This window comes from Colletotrichum jinshuiense, chromosome 10 (genome assembly GCF_051148585.1).
Source record: "Colletotrichum jinshuiense chromosome 10, complete sequence".
NCBI classification, from domain to species: Eukaryota; Fungi; Ascomycota; class Sordariomycetes; order Glomerellales; family Glomerellaceae; genus Colletotrichum; species Colletotrichum jinshuiense.
In genome coordinates, this window is record NC_139303.1 from 2,892,989 (window position 1) to 2,910,099 (window position 17,111).

General features: G+C 46.8%; 5 protein-coding genes across 5 annotated transcripts; 2 read left to right on the forward strand and 3 right to left on the reverse strand.

The window, feature by feature from the left end:
• Positions 1-186: 186 nt before the first annotated feature.
• Positions 187-2,626, reverse strand: EsH8_X_000740 (Zn(II)2Cys6 transcription factor; the record flags this gene model as incomplete). Its single annotated transcript, XM_083274828.1, has 4 exons — positions 187-1,404; positions 1,457-1,939; positions 1,998-2,285; positions 2,507-2,626. 4 exons carry the CDS (start codon positions 2,624-2,626, stop codon positions 187-189), a joined length of 2,109 nt encoding a protein of 702 aa, XP_083120220.1.
• Positions 2,627-3,552: 926 nt separating this feature from the next.
• EsH8_X_000741 (fungal specific transcription factor domain-containing protein) lies at positions 3,553-5,045 on the reverse strand (the record flags this gene model as incomplete). The annotated part of the gene is made up of 5 exons (XM_083274829.1): positions 3,553-4,108; positions 4,164-4,374; positions 4,432-4,796; positions 4,861-4,945; positions 5,003-5,045. The coding sequence occupies 5 exons, from the start codon at positions 5,043-5,045 to the stop codon at positions 3,553-3,555; spliced, it is 1,260 nt and encodes a 419-aa protein (XP_083120221.1).
• A 3,387-nt stretch (positions 5,046-8,432) lies between these two features.
• Positions 8,433-9,800, reverse strand: EsH8_X_000742 (indoleamine 2,3-dioxygenase; the record flags this gene model as incomplete). The annotated part of the gene is made up of 2 exons (XM_083274830.1): positions 8,433-9,425; positions 9,477-9,800. The coding sequence occupies 2 exons, from the start codon at positions 9,798-9,800 to the stop codon at positions 8,433-8,435; spliced, it is 1,317 nt and encodes a 438-aa protein (XP_083120222.1).
• A 512-nt stretch (positions 9,801-10,312) lies between these two features.
• EsH8_X_000743 (kynureninase) lies at positions 10,313-11,919 on the forward strand (the record flags this gene model as incomplete). The annotated part of the gene is made up of 3 exons (XM_083274831.1): positions 10,313-10,499; positions 10,638-10,975; positions 11,029-11,919. 3 exons carry the CDS (start codon positions 10,313-10,315, stop codon positions 11,917-11,919), a joined length of 1,416 nt encoding a protein of 471 aa, XP_083120223.1.
• A 2,386-nt stretch (positions 11,920-14,305) lies between these two features.
• On the forward strand, positions 14,306-14,705 carry EsH8_X_000744 (PLD nuclease N-terminal domain-containing protein; the record flags this gene model as incomplete). The annotated part of the gene is made up of 2 exons (XM_083274832.1): positions 14,306-14,486; positions 14,554-14,705. 2 exons carry the CDS (start codon positions 14,306-14,308, stop codon positions 14,703-14,705), a joined length of 333 nt encoding a protein of 110 aa, XP_083120224.1.
• Between the last annotated feature and the right edge of the window lie 2,406 nt (positions 14,706-17,111).

Below are 17,111 nucleotides of genomic sequence, written 5' to 3' on the forward strand. Positions count from 1 at the left end.
TAAGGAAATACGAGTGTAAATCACTAAAAGTGAGTCGGATGAGTGAAATTTGTTATGACTGGAGGCAAATTCTTCTGGTTGGTAGGTTATCCATGAAAAACCAAGAATCAGGACGTGAAATCAAGAGTCGACGTTAAGGATTAGCACTGCAAATAACGCAAGAATAAATGTCCTATATCAATAGAGCTACCAGTCGGTAGAAGTTTCCATATCTACTTCTCCAAACGAGGTTAATTGCCTAGTGATGGCCTCTTGGTCTGTCATCGTCAATGAATCCCAAGATTCGCTCGCATCCAAGTATCTCGAGAATAGGTGATCCAGTGGCACCTGTTCATCGTGATCATCAACTTCTAAAGAATGCTCGCAAGATCGAGACGAGGCCTCGGGTTTTCCCCTAGAGCTACTCAAATACGACCCTAGATTCTTCCGGATTCGGTTTACGAAGTCTGGCTCATCCGGCCGAATTCCGTGTTGGGAGGAGAGGTAATCCTCTCGCACCTTCCAGGCTCTCAAAATGAATTTGGCAAGAGCAATATTGTACTCTTGAGAAGGATCAAGAAATTCAGGATGATACTCATAAATAGCAGGTATTTGTTGCCAAGCCCGCTCAACCAACGATCCCGACATCCGCTGGCTAAGCTGGCCAACCATGAGAATAAGGACGTCATACTGAAAAAGAAGCTTGATAAACCAGTGGAACCCGGGATACTTATTCGACTTGTAGGCATTGATATTTTGTTCAGTAGTCATGACTGACCACTTGAATAGGTTGTCTTTTGGCGTCATAATTTCAGTGCCCCATTCCGGTTGTTCTTGTGGAGGACAACTAGTCTCTTTGATCTTTTGCAGCATAAGGGATTTCAGAAGCCCTGCGAACTCGTGCACGGGGCCTGCGGATGGCTTGGAGTTCTTCTCCATGACGCCGTTGAGCCGATCCTCGAGGGTTTTGATGAATGCGCTTGTTTGAGCCGACTGCACTTTACTCTTTCTGCTAGAACTGAGGGTTCTTAACTCATTATAGAGCATAAGAGCCTCGATGTCTGGTTCTTGTTGGATGCAGTACCCGATTTGATACACCAACAGGGGAACCACCATCTCCGTAGGACCTTCGTGTTCCTGATATCGTTCCGTCGCAGTAGTGTGCAGATCAGCATCGTTCAAGTTCTTGGGCAGTTTACAGTCGCTTGGCCGGGGAAGAAGTGATTGACTCAAGCCCGATATCATTGAGAACTTTGAGTCCAGCATAAAAATCTGCCACCAGATTCGACGTCTCATTTCAGTCTCAAAAGGCGGCAGTCCAAGAAGCTCCCCGTCCCGGTGAAGACCCATCTTCTGTGCAATCCGAACACAGATGCCATTTAGGACCCAAGCTCCATGAATATTGCATCGTCCTTGAATTGACATCTTTTTTACGTTAGTAATTATTGGAAGAGCGGAAGAATGGTGAATTGCTCACAATATGTAGAACCAACGCTTGCAGAGTTGTTAAATCGTGCGACTTGAGAAATCCGGCTCTCATTAGACCTGTCCTTACGCCAGAGGAGAACCTTCGAAAAGCAGTCTTGCAAGTAGAGCCAAGCAAGGCCATGCACTCTTCTTCTGTCATTGTAACAATGGACATGTTGAACACAGCAAAGAGGAGAGCTTCAGCATTGTGAGGCAAGGTTCCTGGCTTGGTTGCAGCTTCGACGATGAATGGTTGCAGTGTTGGTGCGTGAATGAGTTTTGTGAGAGAGTTGACCCTCTCAAGGAATATCTGCCAAAGACGAAATATTTGACTTGCATTGGGGTACAAGTCGTGAGGATCTTGGGAAGGCTCATCTGCACCAACAAGCAGATACTCGCTATAGTCGGGCATCGATGCACCAGGATCCCAGTCGTGGGGTTCTGCTCGTCCAGTATCATCTTCCTTTTCAACGAGTTCTCTCATCCCTCGCAACTAACATTCCCGCATTAGCTGGCTCGTTCAAAGACATCAGTCTGCAAATATAACGTACCTCTTCGTACACTGTGGCCCAAAGAAAGTTGTCCATGAATCGTACAGCGCCATCTTCTACAACAAGTTTCCCGGCGGGTTTCCAGTTCATTTGGTTGTTCTCATATTGGGGGATGTGAAACGGCTGCGGTGGTACCACCGTACTGTCGTGGCCTAAGGGCTCTGTGCTGGCACCCGCATATTTGGCCAGGAGCTCCTCACATCGAGCGAGTCTAGCTTGTAACTCTGCATTGGGCCGTCTCCTCTTCCGTACCGGTGCTGGAGTGCTGGGGCTGCAGGTGGCTTTGGACTGGCCGCATCAAATATTAGCTTGGTCTGAGCAGGGCAAATCTACAGATTTAGAGTAAAATTGTGATACTCGTTCTAAGAGAATAATATTTTACTAGATTTCGCGGGAGTAAGAAAGGTAAAAAAAAAAAAAAAAAAAAAAAAAAAAATTGGAAAGGAAAGGAAGGTATGTCACATGTCACATATCATGTACATTACCATGTCGCAATGGAGCACACATACCTTGATGCAATTCGCACACGGATAATTCCGGTCGCATTTGACCTTGCGGCGTTGGCATAGCACGCACGCCAGAGGCCGAGATTGCCTCGAGGAGGACATTTCCGATAGAGAGGCCGACATTTTGCGGGGGGAGGATCACGGAAGAAGTGGAATGGCACCAGGAACATGGAAAAATCCGCTTTGCCGACAGCGAGAATGGGTATGTACAGGAGGGTGGTCGGGGGTCGGGCATGGATCAACCGACATGCGGCATTTTCCGCAGTGGATGCTTGTTCCCTCCCAAGCTGGATGGCCGGCTTTTAGTAGGCAATTGAGCAGATTCGGGCTAGTAGCGATGAGACATGAAAGAGGGGCAATAAAGGTTAAACCCAATCCGAACCAAAACAAAACAAAACAAAACAGCGCGCTTGGCTTTAACCTCCCGCATTAAGAATGGTTAGAAGTAACACGCTAATTATGATCAGATCGCAAAGGGCTAAGCTTTGTCATTTGTTAGTAAAATACGGCGCTCTGTCGTTTGAACAAGCCTACGATAATGATTATGTTTGTGGACTGCGTAGGTAACTCCGCCAAGTAATCTCGGCAGCGCTTGAAGCACGTGCACCTAGGCAACAGCGAGCTCCATCCCTTTGACGCTGTCAGCACATACCTTTTAGCGCGAAATTGATTGGTCCGTGCATGACGAATATATGGTGTTACAATAAGTGGTTGATCTCGAGTATCCTGTTTTTATTATTCGCCGAACTCCCTGCTCGTTTGTACCTAGAATTCAGGAATCTGCCTGTAGGCGGGTTATGTAAACTGCAAACGATAATAATCTGCATTATATTGATGGCAAATGTTTTAGAGACCGGCGGCTCTGGACCTGAACGCTGTTAAACCCAATATTACATCAGGTCCTGCGATCGCACCGAATCAGGTGGCTGAAACGTAGGACGAAATATGGTCATTGCATTCAACAAGTGTTTGCCGGATATCATAGTTTAATGCAACGGACTTTCGGGAATGCAACTTTGCAACCGTATCAATGGTAGATTTGATTTGATTTAAATATAAGGCCCAAGATCGATGTGACCGTCACCATCAAGAAGTTGGAATAGGTTCAGGTCGCCAAACCCATGATCAACATCGCTCCTCCCATCAAGCATTAATAAATCCGGCGTCCGCGGTAAAGAGCTTGATAGGTTCAAAAACGATCCATCTACGTCCGCAAATGATGGGGAATCGAGCCCTAAGAAGCTTGAGACGTGGTTGGTAGCCTTCGTGGCCAAAGGTCGATTCGTACTTGTGGATGCATTATGGTCATTTGGAGAGGATTGAGCAGTCTGATTGGCATCGATGGCGTCCCGTGGGACGAGCCCAAATAGCTGTGATGAGCTCTCTGTTCGTTCAAGTCGTTCTTGGAGCTCCTTCTTTTCCAAGTAATCGAGAGCAGCATTGAGTAATGACTTCGCAATAAGTGAGTATTGCGAAGCGTGCGCATCTTTTTTGGCAAAATGCTCGAGGACCATGATTGAGTTGCGCGAGTACTTTTCCAAAATGCGGCCGAAAGACCCAAGCAACCCGACGCCTAAGATGAGCGACGAAGCAAACAGCCATGACCTAGACAGTCTAGTTAGTTATGGAATGTATACTATAACTGAATAGGTTCACTTACACTACAAGTGGCATGTGCCCGCTCAGATACCCTTTTTCTGTCAGGCCAACCAAGATGTCCACCATGAAGCTGGCTGCATCGATGCATGCATCGGCGAGTTTTGACTTGCCAGATGCGTGCCCAGTTCTGTTTGTCGAAGTATCCGTTGAACCACTTGCTAAGCGCTTGTGCAACTCATACATGAGAAAGGGCCTCGATACTAAAATGACAGCTACCCATTATCAGTCTCGGTTGGACCAAGCCTAGCAGCAGCAACTGGGAAACTTACCGTAGTAATAGGAACAGAGAACTTGGCAAGCGCCGGTAATCTTGCTTGGGTCCTCTTCAGTCGATGAGTTAGAAACGACATCTTTTAACCTTTGTAGCCAACGGAGAGACCAATCTCGTAGTTGTCGCGAAATGCCTTCGGTCAATTGATAAGAAACCTTCTTCCGGGAGTAAACCTCCACGACAATGCCTTCGGTTATCAGAAAGATTTGAGCAGAAGCATTGAGAAGATCAAAAGAATCTTCTCCGCTGTCATCAAAGGTTCGATAGGGCACAGTACAGTCGACGTCCGATGTGGCCGGTGGTCTGCCCATCGAAGTGCTGAGGAAAAGATCCAGCACTCGCAGGCTCTTCCATAAACGATTTCTTTTGCAACACGTTAGTTGTGAACAAATTATATGATACTGCGAGTTAACGCCCGTTTTCTTACCGTTGCCTTTGAATCTCGGGGCCAAACCGAGAGTTGATCTCAGTACGATGTATACCGATTGAATATGCAGCTCGGACTGCAATGCCTGTAGACGCAGCGTGAGCCTTCTTGGACATAGACAGCTTTTCATGCTGTTACGTACCAAAGAACAGGAATGCTCCATTCATTTGACATGATCCAAGCATATAAAGAGTTATGAGGATAAATGTCTGAATTGTGGGGATGTTGATGTTGCCGCTGAGGTTGGCTAGCGCAACATTGCGTGCATACTCAAAGTAGGTTGAAGCAAGGTCCTCCTCAGAGGACTGATAGCCTATAGCAAGGACAAGATACAACGTTGCAGATACAGCATCTTCTGATCGATGGCTTTGTTGAGCCCAAGATCCCACTTCATCCACAAGGTGGGCATGACCAAAAAGGTCGACAAGGCCGCTGGTCTACAGCGGCGGCCTGGTGGTTATCAACAATGCTCTGTTTCTCAGATTTCTTGAATAGTCTCACAACTGCATGGTACGTGGAAATGGCCTGTGGTATCGTTGCCAAATGAAGGTTTGGTTTGCCATTGCCGGAGTAGTGAGAGGGCGGGCGGAAGGGAGGGTTTTCGGTCTGATGTGCAAAGACATGCGGGTCCACACGCGTGTTCACCAGCTGCCGGACTGTCTGAAAGAAAGACAGCGGCGCACAGTCTCCGATGAAGACTTCATCAGTCGTGTCAGCCAGTGTATTAGGCGACGGCGAATGTAGAACATACTTAGTTTCCCTTGTGCATCGCACAAGAGACGCGCCTCACGTGGAACTTCCGTCTCTTCTTCAGCAAGAGGATCGTGTGCAGATATAGATTGCTGTGTCTCAGATTGCCCATCCCGCCCATTTTGCACAGAAGGCGATGGTGTCCTCGGTGTCGGGGCCGGTGCTCGTCGTCTCTGTTGGGGAGAGTATCGACAGGAGGAGGGCCGTTGGCGTCTCAGGCAGTAACTACAGGGCAGTTTACCGTCGCATTTGACTACATACGGAGTTAGACATAGAGAGACAAAGGCGGCTCAGCTTGCGGGTGGCCGCCACGGATGTGCAGGTGCTGCAGCATTCCGTAACTCCGTTGCTACCCTTGCGCACCCGTGCCAATTATTGGAGCACCCTGATTTGGACCATGAACAAAGTTGAAATGATACCTTTTCGAGCTTTACAGCTGTCACACGCATTGGCAACTCTTGTGCGGACATACGTATGCGGCGACGGTTGCCGCGTCGAGACATCTTCCATACTGATGCGGTTGATAATACCTGGATGTCGAGTAATCCCTCGGAAGAGGGAAGATCGGACGCGGAGGGGGGAACAACAAGGACCAAGGGAAGGAAAGTTTTCCGAGTCCGAAGCTGATGGAACGCTAACCTTGGTTAGGTAATTCAACGGTTCAACAACGGAACTTCATGACGCGACTTTGCACAGTAGTTCCGTATAAAAGCACGTTGACGGCTGCACTGTGTCTGCATGATCCCCTTAGTACAGGGGCCCGGCCACACTCTAGTTTATCCCAACCACCCACAATCCACCGTCCTGTCACACTTGGGAGCGATCTATCTTGGGCCGCATTCTGTGTGTGCCCCGTGACTCGTAGTCGCAGACTTCTAATAGTAATTCTGTACGTGAGCACAGCGGATACCGCCCTTTCGGAAGGCGGAACATGGCTGATCATTGTCCGCAGCGCGCCGGCAAGAAGGACCAAGGAGGGTCGGGCCAGCGTCATATGTCTCCCGAACCTTTGACTAGCTGTCAGAAATATTATGGATGATATTCTCATATCGAATTGTGTGCTCGTCACGTCACTCTGTTTTTGCTTCGAAAATCAACAATACCTTTGATGTTTTCCACATCAGAAAGCCCATTACTAGAACTCAATTTTCTAGAACACGTAAAGGCTCGTCTAATGGAGAGTCTTATTTAGTTTCTAGACAGATAATTTTTATACAGTTAAATGGCGGAGGGGCGCTCTCGCAATCATGACTCGTTTATCTAGCCTGAAAATGTTTCCTGTTGTCCGCCAACCATGACAAGCAATTGCGTCAAGGGCGACCCAGAATTTACACGCAAAGAACATTAAAATGCACCCATTCGGTCTTTAGAACCTATTTCAAGTCACGTAATCTAGAATTGAGGCGTAAGACGGATCCTCGAGTCAATGGATAAGCCTTAATCATCCTTGCAAGTGCATCGTGCAAGGCTTCCAAGCTCCAAGAAAGATGAAAGTCGACTAGGAGTCAGATCTTAGTTGCATATAAACGTTTAACTACTTCTTTCTTCTCGACTATCGCCTGCCCCATGTTACGGTTCACGTATAAGGTATATAATTAACTATTTTAGATACAGTTTATTCATAAGTAGATGTGAATATTTACATGTAGTAGCCAACTCCCACGACTCTGAAGGTTTTATCCACACTATAAATAGACCAGTTTTCACAGGAGGGTTTTCCCGAGTCAGCCAGCCAGATGCAAAGTAAGCTGCAAACGGTTTAAGTTTACATCAATGAAAACTAACTTAACGTGAGTCCAACTGGGTTCATAATATGACAATGAACTTGGGAACACAGTAAAGTATTAAAGACTTGCTGAACATCCTCTGTAAAATTGAGAAAGAAGAAAGCGACTACTTGATGAGAGTTGCGGTACGCTGTGCATACCAGTAGAATATGCTTGTGCTATTATAAGTTGATTGAATATTTTCAAATCATATCCGTGGTGACTTAATCATGTCCAGGATTGCTTTGAACGATTGAGCTCTGAATAGTTTTACAGTGTGGCGCTTGACATACCAAGTTACTGTTCCCAGAGAGATATTGCTGTATAACAGAGTATCGCTATCGCTTGAAAGTTGAAACATATATTTCTCAAGCTAGATACTATGTTTTTGAAGGATCATCGTCCGGGGTAATTTCCAAGGCTAGAGATTAATGAGGCCTATGACTAAAATCAACGGTCGTTCGTAGCAGGCAAATGACTTGGCAACCACTTAATCATGCAGTTACTACAATCGTGCAATCAGAAGGTGGCATTTGGACATTGGCAGCATATCACTGCTTTGAGGATATAGCGGCTATACTGATGAGCGTCGTATAAAATGCGCTAGATAATCTTGACTGGAAGGTCGAATAACTAGGTCGTTATATCGATTCCTGAGTTGTATATTGCTTGAAATTGCAGATCTTGGTAAGAAAAACATGAATTAGTCAAAGTATTATCGCTAACCAGTGCGGGGTTGGACCGCAGACCACGACTGAACATTGCAAACAGGTTCCTGAGAATCCCGATGCCAAGCCACACATCCGTACTCGCATGAATTATTTCGGTACAGAACTGATTATGCCCCACTATAAAGTCATCAATTGGCAGATCCGAGATCCGAAGCCGTCATCCGAGACTTTCCCCATTAGTGGATCACTCATCTCATGAATGGATCAATGAGGTTACACGCGGAAGACAATTCTTCGTTCCCCTTGCATTAGTTTGGTATTTTGTCTAAATCATCTGTGTCGACGTCATCGGCAGCTCTATTGATATCATGAATTATAGGTCGAATTATTTCCGCTCCCCCTTCTCTAGTTGTCCGGCCTGCAGAGTTTCGTCCCTCGTCTGCTTTAGGAACGGCATCAACGCTGTGCCTCCTGTTCCAGTAAGCTGGTCGTCCTTAACTGTAGAGGTGCTTGCCAGATCAACCTTGGCACCACCATGTGCCTTCTTTGATGGCAGCACAATGTAGCGAGTGACAATTTGCAGGTGTTTGTTTCTGAACTCCGTCATCGTCTTTGTGGCCACTTGGTATGCATCTCGAAATCTTTCCTGCTCTGGGGTAGAAACCGGCAACTTGGCGAACTCTCGGATACTGCCCATCCGAGATACATGCTCAAGGAATCTTTTGTGCGGACCAGGCATGTAACTGCGGACCTCTTCGTGGAAAGCGGGTGCATTTGTCTGGTTCGGCGTGTTTTTGCTTGCGTGAGGGTTGCTATTTCCCTCTGACTTATGCTCAACACCGAGAACAATGTCGAGGAATTGAATAAGCGAGCTTTGACCGTTGCTGCCACCACGGAGTTGCTGCCAACTACCTCGACCGTCTCCCTCGTCGTAAAAGACACCGTTTGGCAGGCCAGCGGCAGCCATATTCTTGCTTCCAGCTAGGAACGGGCGGATCTCATAAAAGAACACCATGGGATCGCAGTTCTCATACATGCGCTCCAGAAGAGCGCCGATCTTTCGAATGTTTGCTGATAGGCCATCAAGCGCCTTTGTGATAGTTTCGTAGTCCCTTGTCTTGATAGATTCAAGTGCGGTAAGCATATCCGTCATGATGCGAGCTCCTTGTGCCTCCATGGCCACGGAAACTAAGTAGAACCAAGCTTCATCCTTAGTTCCAGTAAATGTGTGGAGAGATTCTAATGATTCCAAGTCGGTGAAATCGTTGGTTGTTGATAAAAAGTTCCATAGGTTCAGACCAGCGTACGTCGCGACAGGCGGAACTTCTAGATGTTTGGAGACTCGCAAAAGAGGAACCGATACGGCTGGTGGCAGTATCTGTGTTATATGTAAGTAAATAGTCTCAGAAGAATAGATCCGATAACTTACTTCCTCGGCCTTTTCCCCGCCCCAAACGTAGGCATGTGCCAGAAAGATCAAGATCACATATGATCTTCTCCATTCAGCTTCATTCCGAAGCATGTCAGTCGAAAGCACGGGAAGAGCGTCCACTTCTCTTCGAAGTTTCCCAGCCTTGAGAAGCTCTGGAAGATGTTGGATAATCTTTTCCCATGATGAAAAGTAGGGATTTGAAAGGACTTTGAGAGGTGCTTCCGCTGGAAGGAAACCATTTGGCGTTATGGCATACTTTCTCAACGGAAAGACATCAGGCTGTGATTGCTCTGCAGATATGGGAAGGGCGTGAGGAGACATTGAGGCAAAAGCTTGTTGAAATATTATTGTGATAACAATGCTTTGAAAGACCGAAATTGCTCTCGCGAAACAGGATGAACAAGTTGCTTAAGGTGATGTGTGTGATTGCGTGTATGAGAGAGAGGAGGTGCATGTGTGTGTGTGAAAGACAGATTCCTGTTCGAGTCAGGAAATTTCGAGATAAAGAAGTATTTCACAATTGGTCCTTTCCGTATTACTCGTTAACCTGTTGCGCATCTGCTGAGGAATCTCTTGTCATCCCGTTACGTGGACCAAGCCGAAACCCGACGGTTACATGCGGAAGCGCTAGGGCCTTGACGGAAGCGGATGGCGGATGTAGGTGGGGCCGCGAGTGGACTTTTCGGAACGATGATGCGCGCTATCTGAAGTTCCATGAGGAGGCGCTGGGTACAAAGTGAAGAAAACGCCCTTGCTCTTCGGAAACATGAGCCATAATTAAGAATTATCGATTCACCAAGCCAACTCAAACACCAGTTGTCGTACGATTCACAATGGAATTCGCCGCCTTTGCAGAACAAATTCGGTCCGGTCGTCCGGCCAAGTTCCCTGCCAATGCAAACACTGCCGAGTTTGCCCAGCAACTTGACGCTCAAGACAACCTCAGACACTTGCGTGACGAGTTCATCATCCCGACGAAGGGTTCCCTGAAAAAGAAGTCTTTGAATGGCATACTTCCTAGTGAGTTCATACAATTATTACTTTGATCGCTCACCTGCAATATCTCCATTCACTTGCTGACTCTTGAATAAGACAAGCAAGCCCTGAACGGCCATGCGAATGGAGTGAACGGCACCAATGGTGCCGAGTCTTCGACAGATGATGACGAGACTCCATCAGTCTACTTCTGTGGAAACTCTCTGGGAGTTCAGCCCAAGGCAGTTAAAGAGTACATCCATGCTCAGCTGGAGACGTGGGCATCAATTGGAGTCAACGGTCATTTCCACGGACTTGGCAACTCGCCACTGGTGTGCTGGCAGGATATGGCAGAGGATGTTGCAAGAAAGAGCGCGCAAATTGTTGGCGCACTGCCTGAAGAGGTTGTTATCATGAACACCTTGACTGCCAACCTGCACTTCTTGATGGCCAGCTTTTACCGACCAACAGAGAAGAAGCACAAGATTATCCTTGAGTGGAGACCATTCCCAAGTGATCATGTGAGTTACTTACCACATCAAAATTGAGATCGATTGAGACTAATTGGCCTTAGTATGTAATTGAGTCTCAAATCCAATGGCATGGTCTGGACCCGGCTAAGTCGATGGTCCAAATCCAACCTGACGAGAACTTCTACATCTCCACAGACTTGATTCTGAAGACGATTGATGAGCACGCGGAGGAGACGGCCTTGATTCTGCTTCCTGGAATCCAATATTACAGCGGTCAACTCTTCGATATTCCCCGTATCACCGAGTATGCACAGGCCAAGGGAATCGTCGTCGGCTGGGATTTGGCCCATGCAGCTGGAAACGTGGAGCTGAAGATGCACGACTGGAATGTTGACTTTGCAGCCTGGTGTACCTACAAGTACCAGAATGCCGGACCGGGATCTATGGCTGGGGCTTTCGTGCATGAGAGGCACGGCTCTGTCGACACAAGCGAGGGCAAGCCGAAGTTCCGACATAGGCTGACGGGCTGGTATGGAGGTGACAAGTCGGTGCGATTCAACATGGATAACAACTTCCTCCCCACAGTTGGCGCTGGTGGCTTCCAGGTCTCCAACCCTTCAGCCATTGACCTGGCCTCGCTTTCGGGAGCTCTCTCAGTATTTGAGAAGACCACCATGACCGAACTACGGACGAAGTCACTTGTCTTGACGGCATATGCAGAACATCTCCTCGACGGCATCTTGGCAGACGATACTGGCAGCGAACCATCATTCCGCGTTCTGACGCCAAGAAATGCACACGAGCGAGGTGCTCAGCTGAGCGTCTTGTTGAGGGACGGACTTCTGGAGCGAGTTTCGGACACATTTGTTGATGAAGGTATCGTTTGTGACAAGCGGAAGCCGGGAGTTATCCGTGTGGCGCCAGTCCCATTGTACTGTACTTTCCAGGATGTGTGGAAGTTTATGGACACTTTGAGGAAGGCAATTGCATAAGAATCAAACGAGCATCATTGTTTATAGCCGCAGTCTAGCACATAGAGTGTATTACTTAATTTGTAAATATTGGTTCTACGAGCATGTATAATTTGATAGGAACCGACTTGGTTTTCGCAGCCTAGGAGTTGAAAAACAACGTCTAAATTTTTTTATTAAATATATAAAAGTTTGCCGCCAAGGAAGGGTCGATTATGCCCCAGAGCTACCAGTGAGAGGACTGAGACTCCTCCCAACAGAATGTCTCGACAAAATATATTCTACAGTGTTGGGTCTTTTTTACCCCATTGTGTGACGTGCCACCCAAAACACTTCAGGACCCGGTGTGTTTGGGCAGCCTTGCCTGAAAACATAACAATAGAAAGTGGTTCTATATTTTTAAGAACTGGACTGTCCTGAAGCATAATGTTGCTGCTGGCCACAGTGGTAAGTAGACTGGTGGTCGGAACAGTGTAATCCTGAGTTGGTTCGACTGTTCACAACACTGTATTCATCGGTGGCATACATATCCCATCCAGTGTAGTTGATGCTGTTTCTGTGATATATTCTTGCTATTTAGGCAGGCTGGTAATGCATGGACGAAGCTTGCCGCTGTGAATGCCACAATGCATGCAAGCCCAATAACTATGTTTTATGAGTCGAACAAAAATGATCGAGAAGGTTCCTTGAACCCGAGAATATCAAACTTTTCAGCCTCCTAATCTTTTGGGAAAGAATAAACTAACTTCTCGGTGGAAAATTCGTGGGGACAGGTCTAGACCCCATTTGAGAATAATTAGCTGTTCAACGCTATCGGACCCCACGCCCCAATTGCTCTTTGGCATTGGACGCAGCATGCAACCTCCCGTCACTTGACCGAGATCTGAAAACAATGTACAAAAAGACGTCTTTTGAGATCTACCAAGCCCGATCAACCGAACTAAGAGCTCTGCACTGAGCCGAACTCTTTTGCTATGACAATCTGGACCTTCTTGATGCGAGAAACTTGGAGATGTCGTGGACTTGGGTTTAGAAGCGGGGGGAAAGCAAGTATTTTTGCAATGATAGTTTCCACTAAGCGGATTTCAATTCTTGAGATGGAAAACAATAACAACTGCCGATGAATCCCAATTGCACAACAAAATAAACCGAGCACTCATTACGACTCAAACACTCACCACCGCTCAAAAACTCATAGAAGCCAACTTACAAAGCGTGTCTCTTCGTCTTAGTCTTACACGATGGATCCTATGGTTCAACCTTTGATTCATCAATTTTCTCATACCCTGCAACCGAAGGCCAGTCTGCATATCTCTAGTTGTCGCCGTTTTAAGTTCGGCCACAGCGACCTCAGCCTGGAAATCCGGTTTCCCTCTGGTTCGAGAACTTGAGTTCTCAATGCGCCAACTGCCATTACTCAGGGGCCACTGAGCTCTTGAGTAGCCTTTCGGCTCTAGATTTGGCCATTATAAATCTCAGTAGAATCCTCAAAACCTTTAAGCCTAGCAACAGCATCTTTGGGCTTGCTTCCTATCTCCAATATTGCCGATATTGCCGGAGGCCTCAGCAATAATGGCCTTCTCAATGTTGCCATCAACAACGCTCTAATTCAAGCGCAAGGTTTGAGTGTCGGTCTCACATCCCCAGGCTCAAAACTTATTGCCCGAAAGCTCAAGAACTACATCGCCCAGCACTGCACTCAGGTTCGCAACTGCTTAACGGCAAAAATAAAACTTTGGAGACCACTTAACTTAATATCGCTTGCTTGCTAGGTAGTCTTCTTGGAGGCGACAACGTCCTCACCATAATTATCTGACTGCGGGACTCGGCAAGTAGGCATGAGTCCGCACTCAATGGGATATTAACTTTGTCACGATACCTTCATTCAGCGACGCGAAGGCTGCCACGTGCAATAGCCCGTGATTAACTTATAGGATAATACTTATATGGGGTCTGTGCCCCTATTTACCTCATGAGAATACAATATAGTTTCACAACGAATATATTGTGCCCGCTGCGAGCTCTTCTTTTGACAGCCTTAATGTGGAGATGAGAGTCCGATCAGCTGCATTTGGGACTAGTTGTTGACTGGGCTATGGCTTAATGATTACATAGGCCGATGACGGTCAGCAGAGCAGTTTCCACCTATCATTTCTTGTGGTTGTGTCTCGCAAGATTTACAGAGCACTAAGCCGGGCGTAGCGCTGTGCGCGTCATGGTCAGATGACACGAGCATGTGACGTCACCGTAAACGCAGCCACCGCCAATATTAATTCCGTTGCTCTCCCACTCCCACTGCACCTGGCAGATAAACATCTTGTTCTGCCATTACCCCGCCCTTCTCACTAGGTATTCGTAGCACCCATCTTTCACGATAAATAAACCCAGAGGAACAACCGACGACATCATGATGCAAATCGCTCTTTCCACGAACTTATTCCTTCAGCTTTGCTTCGCACTGCTGGCCGCCGCAGCTCCTGTTACTGATCCTACAATCGGGGCTGCAGGTCACGGCAACACTTGGCAATATGGCACCGGCGGCGGTATTCTCGGGTTCATTGTCCTCGTCCTGGATATTATTGTTTTCAGTGCGTTAAATCTGAACATCATTGGGTCTCTTGTTGAGCTTCATACTAACCACTTATCTGCATTTAGTGGAAGTTTTGAAGTCTGACCGACCCGTTAGCCACAAGGTGCTGTGGTGCCTTGTTGTCTTCCTCTTCCCCCTTGTCGGCATGATCGTCTACTGGCTGTTCTCGAACAGAGCTGCCCACAACTCGCGGTCGGGATATGAAGCTGTCGCGTAAACAACTGAGCAGGTATCTTACAATGGCTGCGGATGCAACGCGCACAATGAAACATGGACAGGGAAACCTCAGGGTCTGAGGGTTGAACCATCAAGATACATAGTCTTAATGCATGAATCAAGAATATCGAAGATTCTATTGTTGATGAAATGACTGCGAACCCCCGTCATTTTTGGCAATGCAACGATCTGCGAACGGTGCACTACGGAGATGAAATAAGACTACGCTGAAATATGTAGCACTGGCTGACTCCTTTAGATTGGGGTGCTACTGTCACGTGAACTTAGCATCTCCCGTATTCACAATAGACAACATCCTGACATTATCAAAAATGGTGAGGCGGTTTGATGTTGGCAGTAAAATCATAATAAAGGAACGTACATTGACAATACAACGCAGCTGTATCGTTTACTGTAATGTTCCGTGAGCTTAAGGAGAAAGATCTCCAGCCGACTCCCAAGTACTTGTTGACTAGAGGCAGGCGAAGTTCAGCTAATGCATAGATTCAATTATGGATGCTGTCCAGCTAATCGCGTCAAAAGGCTGCACGTTGGTTAAGTGCTTTCCACTTTAGATACCGGTACACCTGTCTTGGGAATTTCCACGTCCTCCCTGTATGGTATTTCCAACGAAGAAGTGTTTATTTTTTTCATTTGGGGGAACTGACAGTAAAGAAATGCGTCTCGAGGATGTTTCGCACTCTCTCAAGCTTTGACCACAATTGTCACCAAGGCCGCTCACATGGGACGCGTTCAGACCTTCGGATGGTCCTGAAACGGACCCCGCTGAGGTGCGCATGTTGTATGAAACACATCCAAGCAAACATAAAACCCTGTGCTGGTCAATTTCATGGTCAAATAAAGCCTGCCACCACGAACCTTCATCTTTTTCATCTTCCCCCGGAAAAATGACCACAGGCAATCATCTCATTATCAAGACCAAAATCCTGATCAAATGAAACCGCAGGTGCATTCACGCACCATGATGGAGCAAAAAGCTGAGGATCAGCAGCCCTTCTTGGGCTTCCGAGACGACCCAACCAGACGAGAATCGACAGAAAACGACACAGAAAATGGGAGCCCGCATCTCCAACAACAAGCACTGAAAGCAACACGACGCGGCAGATTACTACGCGACTTTGTTGTTTGCCTTGCGACATCCCTCCTCTGGGTCCTCGCATTCACCTTCTTCATGTCCAGTCCACAAAATGGCCGTTCCAACGACATTGCCAAGGGAAACGAAAATGTTAGCAATGGTCAGAATTCAAATAACTACAACACCCCTATTCATAACATCACTTCGAATGCAATTTTTGTTTCCTGCGGCAATTCAACGGCAGAAGCGAAACAAAATGGGTGTAAATATGACACTCTCTTGAACTATTGGGTCCCCTCCCAATGTTTCGATAAAGCGTTCGAGGCAGAGTACCAAGATGACGACACATGGGCTGCCTTTGCGGAGTAAGTCATTCCGTCGCCCCAGATACGAAGAAGAGAACATATACTAAAAGTTGCTTTGTAGCAAAAACTTAACCGAGCGACTGGCTCCAGAAGTCATGGGCGAGCAAAAGTTTTATTATACCTCTATCTTGGATCACATAAATCATTGCTCTATGTTGTGGAAGAAACAGTTCTGGACTCTTTTCCAGGAGAGAGCTGCGTTTGACGGCGTGATCGCGAACGTGTTCCACACTGACCATTGCGCCGAATTCCTAAAAGATATCTACGGGTCGAACCGGACGGAACCAACACTTGTCGAGGTTGGGTACTCGGGTTGCTGGGTTAGGAATGGTCATGATGACTTGTGATAGGTACGTGATAGTAGTTGCGTAAATTATGTATAGGAGCTTTAGGATTATAAAAGACAGCGACTTAGCTTGTTGATATTACTAAATGATACTTGTGATAGATAATGTGAAGTAGATAAAAGCTGTCTTGTTTTGTAGACGTTTTACCAACATTTGTAGAGAGTATTTTTTACCTCATAATTGAGATTGATCCGGAATGCTTCAAAGCAAACCGCCAAGGCACGGACCTAATGTGGGTTCCATGCTGTATTGGCGATGATGATGTTTACCTATATCAGGCAAGGAATGCAGACCGGATTCTGCTGCCGACTGAACACATCTGGCCAAATTTGACGTAATCAAACCCGGTTTGCACATAGTGTACAATAACGATATTCGAGGTGGTCGGTTCCGGTTCAGATCAACGGCGGGCACTGAAATCAAGTTGTAAAAGGGGCTATGCCTAATATACTGCACCATCTAAGCCTTAGCCTTTGTCTTAGTTAAACAGATAAATGCTATTAAGCTCACTGCATGCAAGTAACAGTAGCTTGAAGGGCAGAATAAAGGCATTGAATGAAAGTGGATATCTCTATGGCGGTCTAGGGATCGTGCTTATA